This window comes from Pseudopodoces humilis, chromosome 23 (genome assembly GCF_049639895.1).
Source record: "Pseudopodoces humilis isolate 2021_Gansu_Grassland_sample_001 chromosome 23, ASM4963989v1, whole genome shotgun sequence".
Classification (NCBI taxonomy): Eukaryota; Metazoa; Chordata; class Aves; order Passeriformes; family Paridae; genus Pseudopodoces; species Pseudopodoces humilis.
The window spans coordinates 9,827,933-9,845,307 of NC_142222.1; the positions used below are offsets into that span (position 1 = coordinate 9,827,933).

At 58.0% G+C, this 17,375-nt stretch overlaps 2 protein-coding genes across 3 annotated transcripts; one reads left to right on the forward strand and one right to left on the reverse strand.

The window, feature by feature from the left end:
* The first annotated feature begins 474 nt into the window (after positions 1-474).
* Positions 475-13,278, forward strand: LOC102106444 (nuclear envelope pore membrane protein POM 121). The gene is made up of 13 exons (XM_005525996.3): positions 475-722; positions 806-1,009; positions 1,276-1,437; positions 3,538-3,618; positions 3,895-4,066; positions 5,035-5,126; positions 5,881-5,951; positions 6,655-6,779; positions 7,180-7,282; positions 7,503-7,673; positions 7,992-9,698; positions 10,547-10,675; positions 10,888-13,278. Exons 1-13 carry the CDS (start codon positions 475-477, stop codon positions 10,980-10,982), a joined length of 3,360 nt encoding a protein of 1,119 aa, XP_005526053.2. The 3' UTR covers positions 10,983-13,278.
* Positions 13,279-13,497: 219 nt separating this feature from the next.
* On the reverse strand, positions 13,498-16,871 carry NSUN5 (NOP2/Sun RNA methyltransferase 5). 2 transcript variants are annotated; one of them, XM_005525997.3, is made up of 10 exons: positions 16,757-16,871; positions 16,513-16,635; positions 16,245-16,419; positions 16,058-16,166; positions 15,658-15,796; positions 15,169-15,284; positions 14,664-14,842; positions 14,379-14,583; positions 14,155-14,307; positions 13,498-13,982 (listed from the first exon to the last, which is right to left on the reverse strand). In XM_005525997.3, exons 1-10 carry the CDS (start codon positions 16,847-16,849, stop codon positions 13,877-13,879), a joined length of 1,398 nt encoding a protein of 465 aa, XP_005526054.2. In that variant the 5' UTR covers positions 16,850-16,871; the 3' UTR covers positions 13,498-13,876. The 2 variants fall into 2 exon arrangements, with proteins under 2 accessions (XP_005526054.2, XP_014110383.1); XM_014254908.2 differs by having other exon boundaries at positions 14,095-14,307.
* Positions 16,872-17,375: the final 504 nt, after the last annotated feature.

Genomic DNA, 17,375 nt, shown 5'->3' on the forward strand with positions numbered 1-17,375 from the left:
CTGAGGCAGGGGAGATGGGTGACGAGGAGAGGAGACCCTGGCCGGGGAACGAGAGGAGAGGACAAGAGTGTCGAGAGGGGTCACGGGCATGGGAACGAGGGCCGGCAGGACCCCCGCCCGCCCCGCGCACAGCATGCCGGGAGCCCCGCCCGCTCTCCACAGCAGCTCCGCCCCCCTTGCTGACGCAGCGAGAGCGGTCCGTGTCACCCCTCCTCCGCCAATCCCCGCCTGCCCGCGGGGCTACGCCCCCTCCGTGTACGGCGGCAGGATTGGTGCGCTGGGACGGGAAGCCCCGCCTGCTGGGCGCGTTCCTCTCCTAAGCCCCGCCCCCGAAGTACGTGCCGAAAGGGCGGGCCGCGCTCCCCCTCAGCTCCGCCCACCCGGGGAGCTTCCGCCCTGTCGTTAACCCCCGCGTGCGCCCCGCCCGCCCCGCCCCGCCCCGCAGAGCACGCCGGGAGCGGCGGGCGCGCGGTGATGGCGGGCGCGGGGCCGGGCGGGCGGCGGGGTGTCGCTGTAAGGGCCGCGCTGGCCGTGGCCGCCGCGCTGGCGCTCGCCCTGGCCTGGCTGCTCTTTCGGGGCGCCCTGCTGGGCGCGGCTGCGCTGGGCGCGGCAGGCGCCTGGTGCGCCATGCGGCCCGGCCCGCCCGCGCCGCGCCCGCCCGGCAAAGCCGCCGCCAACGGAGGCCCGGCCGCCAGGGCCGCGCCGCTTCGCCCCCAGCCCGGGTAAGCAAGGGGAAGATGGGGGTAGAGCAGGCAGGGAAGCCCCAGACCGCGCCGGAGGTGCTGACCGCATTCTGTCCCTATAGGGTTTCGCGCCGCCGGCCGCAGGCCCCGCGCCGCCGGTACCCGCTGCCTGAGGCCCGGTCTGCCGTGCCGCTGTGCTTGCCCGCCGCCCGCTGGGAGGGCGGCTCCCCCCGCAGCGCTCCTTGGGCCCGCCGTACCGGCCCGCTCCGGAGCCCCGTCACCGTGAGAATCGCCCCGCCGGCTGTCGGCATCGCCCGCTCCCCGGCGTGAGTACGGAGGAGCCCGGGACACACCTGGGGGAGCCCGGTTATCAGCCACGGTGGGAACCAGGACACACCGGGGGAAGCCTTCAGCTGGCTGTGGTGTGCCCGGGAGCAGCATCCCATCCTGAGCGCTGCCATGGGGCTGGGAGGAGGGCGCTGTCCAAACCTCCCCAGAAGGGCTGCGTGGGAGAGCTGTGGTCTCTGTTCTGTAGGGGGATCACACTGGGGATCCCAACCTGCCTCACACCTTACTTTGCTCTGTTCCACAGTCTAGAGCAGCTGGTCTCGCCTCTGGCCTTCTCAGCCACCAGCAGCCCTGACCCGTGTGCAAAGGAGACTGTGCTGAATGCCATCAGGGAGAGCAGAAAAAGGGCTGTGGAGGAAGAGGAGGAGGCCCAGACTTTTGGGAATGATCAGGAGAGCAAAAGAAGGTAAAAAGAGACCAGTTCAAGTTGCAGCTAGTGTGTGTTGGGAAGGTCACAGATGAGATTCTTGCTCCAGAGGTGAGAAATGGGATGTGTCCCAGAGCATGCCGGACCCCTTGAGACCTGGACTCAGGACTGAAAAAGTAATGCCAGAAGTGGTCTGCAAAGAGGAAGAACACCCCATCCATCACCTGGCCTTTGGTGCTACGTCAAAAGTCCTCCTTTTCGGTTGAAGGAATGTGGTTTTGATGTGGGTCCAGTTCCCCTGCCTGACTGGGATGTGTTTTGGGAAGCCTGGATGGGAAGTGGCTTGTCTCCTTACAAGGGTTTGCAGAAGGGGAAAGCATGATAGGAAATGTTGGTATCTGCTGTGGGCTCTGTCAGTCCCGGGCTCCCAGGAGAGATGAGATTACCAGGTGGAAGCATTGCACTTGGAAAGCTCCAAGCACTTCCCTTGTGAGCTGATCTAGCAGAGGAAGGTGGAACAAGAGAGTAAACAGGACATTGTCTAGTGCTACGTTTTTGCCAGTGTCCTAGGAAGGACAAGGAGTAAATCCCGAGAGCCATGGTCTGTCAGAGCCTTTCCAGCCACCCAGCCGCCGCACTTGCCTTGCTATCCCACCCTCCTGCTTTTCCTAGAATAACAGGATGATTTGGGTTGGAAGGGACCTTAAAGCTCTTCCAGTGCTGCCTCCTGTCATGGGTAGGGACACCTTCCACTACACCAGGTTTCTCCAAGCCTTGTCCAACCTGGCCTTGAACACTTCCAGGGATGAGGCAGCCACAGTTTCTCTGGGAAGCCTGTGCCACGGCCTCACCACTCTCAGAAGAAAGAATTTATTCTGTGTATCAAACTTCAATTATTCTGTTTTCAATTTGAAGCCTTTCCCCCTTGTCCTATCACTGCACTTCTTGATGCAGTCCTTCTCCAGCTTCCTTGCAGGCCCCTTCAGATCCTGAAATGCTGCTAGGATCTCCACACAACCTTCTCTGTTTCAGGTTGAACAGCACCTGATGTCTCAGCCTGTTGCCATAGGGAAGGTGCTCCAGTCCCCTTACCAAATCTGTAGCTGTTTCCTAGACTTGCTCCAACAGTAGCTTCATCCTTCCTAGTTGTGTCCATGGCGATTCTTCCATCTGAGCTGGGATGGGGAGCTGAGACACTGCTTGGGCAGTGCCTGGGGCGTTGTCCTGCACTGGGGCTGCTGCTAGAGGTGGCCCAGGGAGCAGAGCAGGGTAAAGCGGGGCGCACCGTTCTCCAGCACTGAATTCCCATCTCTGAATGCTTGGCTCGTTGGATCTGAGCCCCATAAGAGCCAGTGAGGACAATGACAGAATGAGTACACAGACAGGATTAGCTTAGGGTATTTTTCTTTAAACTGTTTTTTTTTTAACACGCCAATACACAGTTCTGTCATAAAAGTCAATTTTGAAGGCACTAATATCTGGCAAACATGAGGAATGCTTGTAGATGGAAAATTCCACGTCCTTGGCGGACAGAAAGGAGCTGTGTCAGCTGGAGTGTGTGGGATCACCTGTGCCTTGGGGTCAGCTTGCTGTTGGCTTGAGAGGAGCACTTGGCCAAGTGACAGGACTGTCTTACACCTCCAGCTCCACTTCACAGCAGGGTGTCTTCTGTGATTTTGACATTTCAGATCTTCATAAAATCTGTGGGAAGGGAAATTTGGTATTTGGCTTGAGCTGTCCACGGCATTGGTTAGGTAGAGGTCAGAGGTGGGAGTTTCAGAGCTCAGGTGTGTTCAGAAAGACTTGGCAGCTCATTTCTGGAAGTACTTTGGCTTAGAGTAATGGATTTAAGGAAAATTTGGGGGGTTTTTTTGGGGTTTTGTTTTGGTTTTTTTACACCATACTACTGTGCCCAGCAGGCAGCTGGAGGAGTTCCTGGTGTTTGGGGTGAGTCAGTGAGGACAGGCCCACAGGGAGAGAAAATTTGCAGCAGAGTGTAGGTGGGGGAAAGCTCTGTCCTGGGTATTGAGTACCAGGAAAAAAGCAAGGTTTGATCTCTCTCTGGGTGCTCAGCCTGCCTTTCCCCAGGCTGAAAGACGCTGCCACACTCTCATCGACTTTCGCACTCATTTCCCACAGGCGCCACGACAGCAGTGGAAGTGGGCAGTCAGCATTTGAGCCGCTGGTAGCCAATGGTGCCCCTGCTTCTCTCATACCCAAGTAAGTACCCAGTGGGCCAAAAGTAACTTCTGGGATGGGAGGGAGCAAATGTCTGTGGGATCTGGAAAAGGGGACTTGGGTTTTGCTTGCAGAGCTTGGCTTCAGGGTAGAGCAAGAGAAGCTGTGGTTGTGCCTTCAGTCTGTCGCCCTGTGACAGGACTGTGCTGCAGCTGAGGGTTGTTTCTAAGCCAGATTGCCTTCCTCCATCTGCCCTGAATGGAAGGAACTGGTGGGCAGGATCAGTGAGCAGCTCATCAAACCTTCATCCCCCTCCAGGCCAGGCTGTCTGAAGAGGGGTCTCGTCTCACACTGCCCAGATGACTGCTCCAACAAGAGGTCTCGCACATCCTCCATGAGCTCCCTCAACAACACCTACACTGGTGGGATCCCCAGCTCCCTCCGCAATGCCATTGCCAGCTCCTACAGCTCCAGCCGGGGCCTGACGCAGGTAAGGACACTGCAGCTTGACAATTCCTTTGGGATCACCCATGTAATCCCAGCTCTGGGCTTATGAGGAAGCACTGGTGTGGCTGGGTGCCTGAACCCTGTGTGCTCAGCCTGGCAGTCATCACCCTGGGGATCAGGTGGTCTCTGAGCCATGGGCCAAGCAGTAATTATCTGGTTTTTGGAGGAGTCCCAGTCTGAGCTGTACTGCTGCTTTTACACCAAACCAAGAATGAGAATGTTTTCCCCTCTCTCTTTGACCAGTCTGCTAGACTGGATAGATCCAGGGGAAGGAAAAAAAAAAATGGTTTGGCTGTGCTGACATATTTTCAGCTGGAGTCAGCAGTGTGGGAGCTGTGTGTTCCCACACTGACACAGATCCCACCTGTGATGGAGCCCTGCTTGTGGCCTGGCTGGGCTTGCAGATGTGCCAGGGACACATAGCCATGGCTACTGGAGCTCTGTCTGTGGGGGAGGGTTTGCTCTAGGCAGCAGGAGGAAGGGGTTTGCTGGGGGTTCAGAGTCTGACCCTTGCATTGGGATCCATCTGCTTTGAACTCCTGGCAAGGAGGTGCTGGCTCCTGCCAGAGCAGCCCTACACACGAGGGTGTCCAAAGCAGTTGGATGGCCTCTGCCTGGGTCACATAGTGGGTAGCCTGCAAGAACCCTGCAAGAGCAGGCCCAGTGCTCCCTGTGCTCAGCCAGGGCAGTAAAGGCCCTGGAGGCTGCTTGTTCCTCATGTGGATTCAGCTTGCAGTGGCCAGACTTTGTGCTCCCTAAAATGTGGAGGGGAATTTAAGTGGTGGTGAAGCAAGAGAAGCTCTGAGTTCATTGGGCTCAACAGCCCAATGAGCTCAACAGCCCAATGAGCCCTGGGCAATGGGGCTTAAGTGTGGGTGACCAGGGAGGAGGGGGGCTGTGCTCTCTGTTACGCCCATGCCAAGTTACTGCTGGTATCTCTCTGCATTCCAGCTGTGGAAGAGAAGTGGTGTGAGTGTGTCCCCTCTGTCCAGCCCAGCGTCCTCCCGCCCTCAGACACCAGAGTGGCCTCTCAAGAAAGCCAGGTAATCAGCCGGTCACCTGGCAAGTGCCTGCTTGCTGATGGCCAGCTAGCAAGAGAACAGTCCTTCCCAGCCATCTTAGCATGCAAGTCCCACTTTCCACTGGAGCTGGGACAGAGCAGACTCCTCTCATAATGATGTAGAGACCCATTTGTGTCAATCCGCCTCCCTGTCACCTGGCTATGCTGTGGCATGTCCAAACTGTGCCACCCCTGGCCTGCTACCAAGCCAGGTCAGAGATTTAAAGGGCACAGGTTCCCGCAGTAGTGGTGGTGCCTGATGGCATTGGCATGGCCTGGATTGCTGGATCATTGGGAAGAGACAGGCCCTGATTTTTGCCATCTTAAAGTCAAATCCCAGGATCTCTATTTTAATGCTGCCTTGGAGCACAGCCTGTCTTCTCCTCCTTCTCAAGTCAGAGGAGCCTAAGCTTGTGTCTGAACTAAAACTGGCATAACTACCTGGGTGGGCCCAACCTGCAAAAGGCAGTGACTCCCATCTGAGACCCCCCAGCTACCCTCCTGAGGCTGATTTGTCTTGTGGAAGGTGCACAGGCTCAGCCAAGCTGAGTCTGGAGCAGGAAGCAACTCCTCTGCCTGGAGCTGGGCAAAGGTTTTGTCCTGAGATCTGTTTGCAGGAGGCAAATAAACACACCCGGGATACTTGTAGGATTCTTCAGCTTGTTCAGTGTCATCCTGCTCCCTGGGGATAGGGCTGAGCCCATGGTTGACCCTAACTGTCCCTCCTCCTTACACAGGGAAGAGGAGTCCCATTGTTCCAATGCTTCCACCCCAGTGAAATCAGACAAGGAGCTGCAGACAGAGAAGGGTAAGTATAGGTGTGCCCTTACCCTGCATCCAGGTCACTGGTGCAAGCAAGAGAGCAGGACAGGAGGCAGCTGAGGTCTGCAGAGGGATTGGCTTGAGGGTCATGTGGAAACTTGGCATATGCTGCTCCCAAGGCAGTGGCACTTCTGCTGGCCTCAATGACTGCCCTAGTGGGATTTCCAAGTGATAAGGGGATGCTGACAGTGTTGGGGTGCTGGCAGATGCCTGGGAGCTGGCTTGCAAGGGGGAGCTCCAGCTTTCAACTCAGCATGGGTCAGGTGTCAGCCTTGATCCACAACCTGCTGTGGCATGAGTAGCACCTGGCCAGATTACAGTCTGAGCTTATTCCAATGCTTCCTCAGCTAAAACAGAGAGGAAATCCTCTGTGCCCATGGCAGATGGGCTCCATGATGCAGTGCCAGATGTGGCATGTGGTTTGGGTAGGCAGTGTGTTGGCACCATCCATGGAGCTAGGAAGGGGCCACTGCCCCACAGAGCCCCGCTAGCCTCATGTCAGGGACCTCCTGGATGTGAAGCTGCTCTTCGGGGACATCACAACCTTGTCTTCAGCTTCAGACTGTGCCCCTGGCCCTGCCCTCTTAGTGGGACCACCCAGAGTGCGGTCAGAAGGGACAGCCCCGTCACTAAAACCAAACACTTCTCTGCCCAAAGCTTGGCCTGACTTGACTTGTCTCCTTCTATAGTGGTGGAGTCACCGGTGTGGAAGAAGCAGAATTCCCTGAGCCTGCCATCTGCGTCGGGGAGCAGTGGGAAGCGCAAGCGGAAGATCCCGTTGGTGTCGTCCCTCCATGGGGACCAGCTGGTGCTGGTACGTCACTGTCTCGCAGCCCCTTTGGCCCCACTCTGGCAATAGAATGTGCTCACTGCAATTTCTGCAGGGCTGGGGGCACACTGACCTGCCTGCCCTCAGGAAGGAGGCCCCATCCTTGGCCGAGTGGGAAGTGACGCTCTCCCCAGCCCCAGTGTCTGGTGGGCTGTGCGTGGTTGTGCTGCCTGCTGCCGGACCAGGTAATGGCCTGGGGAAGGCCTGCTGTGCCCTCAGTGCCACGCCGGGGGCCCACCAGAGCTGGGAACCGGAGCTCCATGGTAGCTGCGGCAGGACCACCTGCTTCACAGGGCGTGCCACAGCCAATCACCAGCACACCTTCAAAGAGGCTCTGCCCGCTTCCCTGGAAAGGAGCTAAGCTGCTGCTGCTCTCTCTTGGCAGCCTCCACCACCTCAGCTGGGCTACTCCATCACCTCAGAGGACCTGGACGCAGAGAAGAAGGCAGTGCTGCAGTGGTTCAACAGTGTCTTGGAGGATAAGGCTGGTGAGGATGGGCTGGGAATGTGGAGGGATAGGATCATGCTTGGATTTGGGGGTGCTCTTAATGTCCTCTAGCTGAGGAGATCTCATGTCACGTGGTGCTGGGTGAGGTTGCCTGGGGCTGTAGAGTGTAGGTGCAGTTCCCCTGCCTGCTGGGAAGCTCTGCTAAGGGTTTGTTCCTCACAGCCAGTTGTGGGTCCTGATATCTTGCTGTTTCCCTGTAGATACAGTCCCCAGCACCACTGCAGAGATGATGCCTGTGTCCAAGCCACTGGCGTTTGCTGTGACCTCTCCTGGGCCTATGCCTGCCTCCACAGCTCCTGACCCAGCCAGCTCCTCACTCCTGGACAGTCTGAAGAAGATGCAGAGCAGCCAGGCTGTATCCACAGCACCAGGTGAGGAGGGGGAGGAGAGTTGGCACAGTGGAATGCCAGCAGGCGCAGCAGGATCTCCTCGTTGCCTCTGCATGAGGCAGCTGACAAAACCCTCTGTTCAAATGCTCTGCTGGCAGCAGAGCTAGCAGGCAGGGCTTGAGGGGACACCTTTGGGGATGCTGAGGCACCTTTTGGTCCTGCTGGAGGCTATGGTAACCATGGAGGGCTGGGTGTGATGGGAGCTCGAGGAGCCTTTGCAGCAGTGGGTGGGTACCTGTCAGAAGGGTGGGCTTCTGAAGGTGCCTCCTTGTCCGTAAATAAGCTCTCTCCCCTTTCCAGACTCCTCTGGAGCTGCAGCAGCATCCCAACCACCTCCATCAGCTGCACCGCCACCTGCTCCTGCTGCGTCATTGGAGTCGAGCTCTGTACCTGCCATCCCTGCTGACACCAAGACTGTGCCTGTATTGAGCACACCTGCCCCCAGTGCTCCCCCTGCGCTGGTGGTGCAACCCCCCAGCAGCCTGGCCCCTCCTGGGTTCACCGAGCTGGGTCAGACCCCCAGCAAGCCTCCCTCCTTCCCAAAGCCAAGCATCCTGTTTGGGATGCTGAGCACCTCTCCAGCCAGCCAGCCAGCCGTGACCACTGCTGTGCCCACCGCATCCACTGCTGTGCCCACTGTGCCCACTGCCATGCCCACCACAATCCCTGTCTTCAAACCCATCTTTGGTGCTGTGCCTAAGAGTGAGAACGCAGCAGCCTGCACAGCTGTCACTTCCACCACAGCCACCGTGTCTGCAAGCTCAGGCTCTGCCTCAACATCCTCCACATCCTCCATATTCAAGCCCATCTTTGGCAGCATCAGTGCAGCTTCATCTCCAGCGAAAGTCTCTCCTTTTGCCTTCAGTCCTCTGGCACAGCCAGCCTCAGAGCCACCAACTGCCTCCACAGCTACTCTGGCAGGATTCACGGGTCTTCCCAACGTCATCTTCACCACTGCAGCTACAACTGCTACCACCCAGAGTTCCTCTACGGATGCCACCGTTAAACCTGTCTTCAGCTTTGGATTGAACCCACCTGCTTCCACTGGCCCTGCCTCCAGCGTGACTGTCACTGCTGCCACCTCCACCAGCACAGCACAGCCCTTCCTGTTTGGGGGCATCGCCAGCTCAGCTCCTGGCACAGAAACCAGCTTTGCAGCCTCAGGGCCTGTGTTCCAGTTTGGGAAGCCACCTCCAGCCACAGTCACTGCCACCACCAGTGTCTCTGGAGGCCCTGCCTTTGGCCAGATACCTTCAGCCTCGACAGTTGCTGCCACCACCGTGGGCTTTAGCATATTTGGGAGCACTACGCTGACCTCTGCCTCGGCCACCACAGCTCAAGTGCCGCTGACATTTGGCTCCTCCATTTCAGCTTTTGGCAGCTTTTCAGCCAGCGCAAAGCCACTGCCACCATACCCTGGCACTGGGAGCCAGCTGACCTTCAGCACTGGGGCTGCTGAGAGCCAGGTGCCTGCCAGCAAGCCTGCTGCTGGCTCTATCACCTTCACCCCCCCGTTCAGTTTTGGAGCCTCCCCAGCACAGTCAGTGGCTCAGCCAGCATTTGGCAGTGGTGCCCAGCCAGCCTTTGGCACAACCAGTGCTCAGGGCTCCTTTGGCACCAGCAGCACCCAGGCAGCGTTCGGGACCACAACCTCAGTGTTCTCTTTTGGAACAGCCACCTCCACCACATCCAGCTTTGGTGCCACCACCCAGACCACAAGCAGCAGCACCAGTGCCACTGTCTTTGGCAGCACCCCATCTCCATTCACCTTCGGGGCTGCCACCCAGCCAGGCCCCCCCACCAGCGCCTTTGCAATGGGTACACTGGGCCTTAACAGTGGGTCCCCAGCTGTGGCCTTCAGCTTTGGGGCTGGGCAGAGTGGGGCAGCCCCGGCAGCAACACCGTTTGGTTCATCTCTGCCACAGAGTGCGCTGGGAGCTCAGGGCCAGAGCACGCCCTTTGCCTTCACCATGACCAGCACTCCCAACAGCAAGCCTGCATTTGGAGGTGAGTCATCATGGAATCATGGAATGGGTCATGTTGGAAGGGACCTTAAAGATCATGTTGATCCACCCCTGTGCCATGGACAGAGACACCTTCCACTAGACCAGGTTGCTCAGGGCCCTGTCCAACATGGCCTTGAACATTTCCAGAATGAGATGGGGGCAGACAGGCCATCTTGAGGATCTAGAGTTGGGCAATAGTATTCCTGATAGAGCTTGCCAAGGCTCCTGGGGTTCACAGCCCTGGTGAGGCTAGTGCTCCTGCTATGTAGAGCCTTGCCATACAAAGGGAAGGCACTCGCATCACTCCCTGTAAGGATCCTGGCCCTCTGGGGGGTGGAATCCCTAAACTCTGCTCAATGGCCCCTCTGAAGGCACCAGTGTCCCAGCTCTGCCCATCTGAGTGTCCTGCAGGAGCCAAGATCATCTGAGTACTTAACAGCCACTTGGAATGCCTTAGTGAGTTGGAATGTTGCCAGCCAGCAACTGCCATCACTTCATGCTTGCTCTCAGGTTTCCCTAACATTGCAGATCCTTGCTGGATTCCCAGCTCCCGTGGAACTGAAACCCACACAGTGAGCAACTCCTTGATCTGGAAAGGCCAAGGTCTTTGTTCCTCCCTGGCAAATCCTTCTGTGCAGGCCTGCTGTTCCAAGAGCCCAGTGATTATGCAGAGAGTGTAAATTCTGAATTAAAAGAACTTTTCAGGAGCCGCTTCTGTGGTGCTTCAGCCCCCAGAGAGCTCCCTTTGGCTCCTGTGCCCTCACCCTGTGCCTCCTCTGGGTGCCACCAGCTCCAAAAGGCTCTTTCTCCTTTGTCAACGCTGGCTCACAATGACCTGTTGCTTTCCAGGAGCTCCGGTGCCGACCTTTGGGCAGAGCACACCTGTTCCTGGAGCCGTGGGCAGTGGAAGCGGCACCCTTTCATTCAGGACACCCAGCACTCCCGCGTCGAGCTTTGGAGGAGTCGGCACTTCCTTTGGTAAGGTGGGAGTTGGTGCTCCAGCCTTGGGGAGCTCCTGGGTCATGGTGTCCCCTTGGGCTGGGAGCAGTGGTAGAGCCAGGTGTGCTCTGGGACACGGCTCAGGTGGTATCTGCCGGACTCTGGGGGATACCAAGCCTTCTGTTCCTCCCAGGGTGAGGATCACATTGATTCCAAAACTACAGAGACCTGAGCAACCTTTTTGCTTCCAGGTTCATCCACTCCCGCCTTCTCCATCGGGGCAGGATCCAAGACAGGCACTCGCCAACGGCTGCAGGCACGGAGGCAGCACACCCGCAAAAAGTAACCCTAGTGCTACTGCACTCCACTAGCCCGTGTGTGTGGGGGCTCTGGGCTGGAGCTGTCCCTATGGTGGGACCAGGCCCCATCCCTGACACCCACCAGAGACCGTGCTGGGATGGGATAAACCAAACTCTTGTTACTTGAACAGTTCCAGAGCCAAGGCTGGACAAATCTCTGTACATATCCACAATGTTCTTTCCCTCAATTTATTTTGCCTTGGTTAATAATGTGTACGTTTCTCCCCACTTGCTTCTTCTAGCTGTTCCCTTGGCCCTCCCCAGCCCTCATCCAGCCCCAAGGTTGTGTCCCACTCAGAGCCTGGCTGGCAATATGCTGTGGTTCCAAGCTGCTGTCAGACACCATCTTCACCAGGTCCCAAAATCTTTCCCATTGTTCATCACATGGCCTAGTGAACGTGGTCCCATGCCTGCAGCCAGGGTGGGTTCCAGCGTGGCTCTGTTTTGGTGCCACAGGTGAGTGGCATGGGTGCAGCTGGGTGACACCCCTCTCTGGGACCTAATGTCCTGCTACCTCCAGCTGAGGATATGCCATAGCCCAGGAACTGGGCTGGAGGTGTGGGGTGAGGATGGGGATCCCCCCACCCCTCTCCCATTTCCGCTGCTCTGTGGGGCTGTGGGCTGCCCCCACCCTGCTCCCCAGTTCTGCTTTATCCGTGCTTCTGTTCCTGTGCTCACTGAGTCGAGTTTGGAGGAAGAGCTGAACCGTGTGTGTGGCGGCATGTTGGTTATGCCGGATTTGCTGTTTGGAGTTTCTTTTTTGGGGGGCACCAGTCCTTGGGGGGAGACGTGCCTCAGCTAATTGGGTGTTGACAGTAGCATCACTGCGTGGCTGCTCGTGCTGGGGAGTTGTCCCTTCCATGTCGTGACTGAAAGGCAGCTAGGACAGGGGATTCCAACTGTGGCAGTCTCTCTCCTCCCTTTCCCTCTCCCCTAGTACCTCTTCTGCACTTCAGGAGGCCCACGACTCCCACTCACAGAAGGAGTCCAGAGCAGATGCATTTTCTCCCCATCCCAAATCCAAGTTGTTTTTCATTTTTCAGCTCATCTCCATCCCAGTGGGTTTTACTAGCTCCTAGGAACCGTGGTGCTGCCTCCCCTGTCCCCATCCAGCCAAGAGTGGGAATCCCACCCTTCCCTGCCTTGGAGTTTCTGTGGGAAGAGACTGCCAGAGCTGGGGGTCACCAAAGAGCCACCCCCTGCCCTGTCCCTGGTGAGGGATGGGCATTACATTCCCAGGAATGCTTTGCTGCCAGGTTTTTACTCTCCGAGCCGTGTGAGTGTGTGTGTTTGCTGAGGTCTAAATTTAAAAAAAAAAAAAAAAAAAAAAAAAATTCACAAATATTTAAACATTTTTTAACAAAATAAAAATTTATTTTTATATTTAAGCTAAATTGCCTTCAAATTCCTTCAAGCTTGGTTCAGTGAAGTTGCCTGCCCCACAGCTGTTAGTGTTTAGCTGTTGTTACCCTGGCTGTGCCTGTGGGAATGCACTGTGCTGGGAAAGGCAGCTGCATCCTGCAGGCTGTGCCACGCTCCCCCCACTGTACATCATCCCCTTCCTTTTAAATGTGATGTATGTGGATGTGACTAAACCTTTTTGTTTGGTTTTTTTTAAGTTTTTTAATTATTTCTCTGAGGGTGAGGAGCAGGAGCTCTCACATTATGGTGCCGAGTGCCAGGGTCAAGGCGTCTCCAAGCAGAAAGGGCAGGGGATGGACTGTGTTGCATAGAGTGAACACAGCCCTGGAGTTAGGGGACACAGAGGACCTGCAGGTGTTGGTGGGAATGTTCTGGCTATCATCCACTAGCATGGATGAGGGTGGAGTGGGCCAAGAGCAGCCAGGCTGGGAAAATGTGTCCTTGGGGTTGGAGGAAGCAGATGGGCAGGGGTTAGTGCCTGCCAAGACTGAGCCGGGGTGCCCCAGCTAGCCTCCTGGGCCAGTAGAGCACCCGCTCCCCATCCTCAGGGTGCCAGGGTTTGGCCAGGTCAACTCTGACAAGATGGGGATGAGCTAGGACAACGTTGAGGGCACCCTGGCTCTGGGTCCTGCCCCCCAAGTAGCTGCCCCACATAATCCCACACGCTGTGACGAGCCAGGCTGGCCCTTCCCTGCCACACAGGCACTGCAGGGAGAGCCCATTGTGCTTGGGGGGAGGCTGGATTTAACTGACTGAAGACTTGGATCATTCCGGGTATGGCTGATATTAGTGTGAATGTGCAATTTTTGTTTCCTTGCTTCTTTATGTCCCCAGTTTAAAATAAAATGACTGTGTTCAAAAGGCTGTGCCTGTGTGATTCCTGGGGCCAGGATTCCCAGGGCAGGGTGGTGCTCATGGGGTTCAGGTGCAGCACCCTCTGGCTCATGTGTCCTTGCTCCCCCAGTTCAAAGAGAGGTGCAGGGGAAGGATTATTATTTCACCTTTTTCCCCACGCTTTGCCTTTACTATGAGCAGTGGCAATTTCAGGGCAGGACTGCATGAAAACACTGGAAAAGACAGTGAAGAGAGAGAAACTTTTAATCTGCTTCATCCCTACAGTGAAATGTTTTTTCAAAGCTCCACATCAAGCTAGGGGTTGGAATTTTGGGGAGGGGAACATGATAAACCACCCTTAGTCCAGCTGGAGGGCCCCAGCCCTGCAGAGTGCCGAGTGGGGATTGCCTTGGGGGTAAACCTGGAGCAGGGGCTGGCTGCAAGGCGCAGCCCTGGGTGAGCAGTTGCCCCTTCCTGGCACTAGGGTGGTCCCAGTGTTGGCACTCAGCCTCTGGTGTTACAGAAGTCTCATTATGACTGCAGCTGCCACGTAGCTTGACTTGCGTTCAGGCCAGTATGTGTTCCCCACAGTCCCCACTGTGCAGGGGTTTGTACAGAAAATGTTTCACTCTTTCACCCGCTGCTTTTTCTTTTTCCTCCTCTTGGGAGCTGCTCCTGCCTCTGTTCGCTCTCCTAGCTGTGGGTTCTCCTTGGCTGCTGCAGGCAGGCAGCTATGGACAAGAGAAACAGCCTGAGCCATGCTTGCCAGTGCCACAGTTTCCCGTCCTCTGCTCCCACAGCCACATCCTCTCACACCCTCCCTAGGGTGCCCAGAGCACTGACCTTGGCCACGGTCAAGGTGCCCCCCAGAAGCAGCTGGAGTCCCCCACAGCCCTCTCCCACCTGGGGGTAGCAGCCCCTTCCTGGCACCGCTCCAGCACAGCCACAAAGAAGCCATGGGTGAGGGTCTCTGCAGGGGAAGCACGGAGGCAGCTCTCTGCTCCAGAGAAGGCAGCAAGTCCTCGACAGGGCCAGGATGGGAAGGCATTCACAAGCCTGTGGTATGGAAAAGGGGTCAGCACCAAACCCTGCCCTACAGCCCCCCAGGTTCCCTGAGCCAAACCCACCTGAAGGCTGAGCCCCACTCCTGCAGCACAGCCTGCACCACATCCTCGTTCTCCTCCTGGTGTAGGGAGCAGGTGGAGTAGACCAGGCGCTGGAGAGCCGGAAAGCTCAAGGCATGGTTGAGGACCCGGCGCTGGAAGCCAGCCAGTGCCTGCAAACGTTCAGCACTCGGGGCCGCCTCCTCCCCTGGCCCTCGGGTCACCATCCCTGCAGGACAGGAGCTGTCACCTGGGGTTTGCACACCCACAGCCTGGCTCCAGGTGAGCAGCTGGAGCCTCACATGTTACCTGAGCCACTGCAGGATGGGTCAAGAAGGATATGAGTCACCCTGCTGTATCTGGGGTCTCTGGGGTCCACGGTCAGGAAGTCCTGCTGGGCCAGCTGGCAGCCAGTGACCCCTGCCCGTGTCAGCAGTGTGTTCATGGTGGCCACGCGCTTGGGGTCCACATCAAAGGCAAAGATCTGTCTGAAGGCAGAGCCCAGCACCCAAGAGAAGCTGTGAACAGACGACCTGGCCCCCAGCAACACTCAAATACTGGGCAGGCAGACCTTGAGAGCTGCCTCCCCTCTGGTAGGGTTATGGAACAGGGCTAGGGGTGGGATCAAACCCCCCCGTGACTTCACATCCCCTCAAGTCCTTCCAGTGGCCCAGAACTGTCAGAGCCACCAGCTCACCTGAGCTGGTGACAGGTTGCAGCTCTTCCTACCACCTTCTTGTGCTCTCTATGGGCTTGGGGGGACCAGGGCCACCTCCCCCCTTCCCTCCACTCCTGCACACAACCCTGCCCTTACCCCTTGTTCTTCAGGATGGCAGCCAGATGGCTTGTCTTGTTTCCAGGGGCAGCACAGGCATCGATGACATGGGAGCCAGCAACAGGGCCAAGGAGGAAGGCAGGGAGGCAGCTGGCCTGCAAGAGGGCAAAGACTGTCAGAGGGGTGGGCTGAAACCCACCTCAGGTTTCAGGGGGGTGGCCCCTCCTCAGGCACGGCTGATGCTGTGGGGTCACAGGGACCACCACGACACAGGACCAAGACCACCACCACACTCTACCAACAGCCTTGCTCAACCCACAGCCTCCTGCTCCTCCCAGCTGCTGGTCCCCAGCTCCCACAGGGGTTTTATACCCCAGAATTTCATCTGGAGCCTTCAAACAATGGAAGCAAAGCCCCAGGGGAGTCATAGTTTCTGCTTAGACTTAAACGCTGCAGCAGGCTGAGCCACTGTGGAAGAAGCTCACCCTTCATCCTTGTCAGTAGCTTCCTGCTCCCCAGTTCCCTCACCTTGTCCTGCAGAATTATGTGTCCTGAAGTATACAGCAGGCTGTCATGGAGGTCTGTCTGCGAAGGGAACACCAGCAGCTCTGGGAGATGCAGATCCAACAAGAATTTTTTTCCAGAGAGGGCCTTCAGCTCTTCCACGCTGCCCATGAGACATAGGAAGCATGAATCCAAAGTCCTAATCTCAGTGCTCTCAGCAGAGCCCAGGCTGAGAAACCCCTTCATCCCACAGCTCCTCTCCAGCTCCAGGCAGCACCCAGATAGGCAGCATCCAAAAAGGAGTGAAGGAGAACCAAACCAAACCACTCTGAGCATCAAGTTCAGCAAACCCTCAACCCACCAGACCTCATCCCATGCCACTTGCTGACATCCTGGGAAAGGTGGGATAGAAAGAAATACTCACCTGGCTGCCTTGCCCAGGTAGGCATATCCCTGACGCTTGAAGAAGTCGATCACATCGTCCACACAAGTCTTCAGGGTGTTGACCCGGATGTAACGTGGGACCTGGGAGGCTGCAGGGGCCAGACAGGTAAGTCACAGCCCCCCACTGCTCCCAGCACAGGCAGCCCACCCAGCCCGAGCCTACTCACCTGCGGCGCTTACTGCCTTCTCCGGAGCCAGCAGGTCCTCGTTGCGGCTCACCTTGTACCGCACCTTCATGCGGGCCAGCTCGGCCTCCAGCCGCGCCCGGTGCCGCCGGGCCAGCGCCTTCCACCGGCCCCCGCACTTCAGCCCCTTGCCGAAGAGCAAGTCATACACCAGGACCTGCGGGGAGGCGACAGGTGAGCCCGGCCCCGCCGCCCCGCGCTACCGCGGCACAAGGACACCGCGGCCCAGAGATTCCGCGGATGCCCGTACCTTCGCCAGCTGCGGCGCCAGCTTCTTCTCGGCCTGCAGCAGCGCGGCTCCATCCAGCAGCTTCTCCAGCACCGAGGCGTAGCGGAGGGTCTCGGACACCAGCGCGTACAGCTGCCGGACATGCTGCGGAGCAGTCAGCGGTGAGCACCACCGGGCCCGCGCCGGGCTCCGGGGCTTCCCCTGCCCTCCCGGGTGTGATTTCCACCCCCCGGCCGCCCCGCACCCTCGTCCCCTCCGGTCGCACCGGGAAGCCGCTGTTGTACACGAGGCGCTTGAGGCCGCCCTCGCCGCGCTCCAGCCCCGCCAGCACCGCGGCCGCCGCGCTGTACAACGCCATGTGCGCTCAGCCCCGCTTCCGCCGGGGCCTCCGGGGCCACAGGGGGCGAGCGCGGCCCCGCTTCGGGCTCGGTGCTCGGGGCAGGGCGGGCGGAGGACTCGGAGCGCGCGGGTACCGTGCAGGCGCTGCTGGAACCAGGTCACCCCGGTCACCCCCATCACCCCGATCACCTCAGTGATCCCGGCCACCCCGGCCACGCCATCATCACAATGACCTAGGCCACTCTGGTCACCCCGGCCAGCCAGTGACCCGGGTCACCCCCATCGTCCTGAACACCCCATCATCAGTGACCTTGGTCAGCCCGGTGACACCAGTCACCCCATCACCCTGTTCATCCCGGTGATCCCAGCCACCCTGACCAACCAATCACTCTGACCATCCTGGTTACCCGGGCCATCTCAGCCACCTCTATCAACCCAGTGACCCTGGTCACCAGCCCCGGGCACCCCATCCGGTCCCTGCATGTGGAAGCACACTGACATTACTACTGTTTGTTAGACCCTGTTATACCCTGTGTGTGATGGAT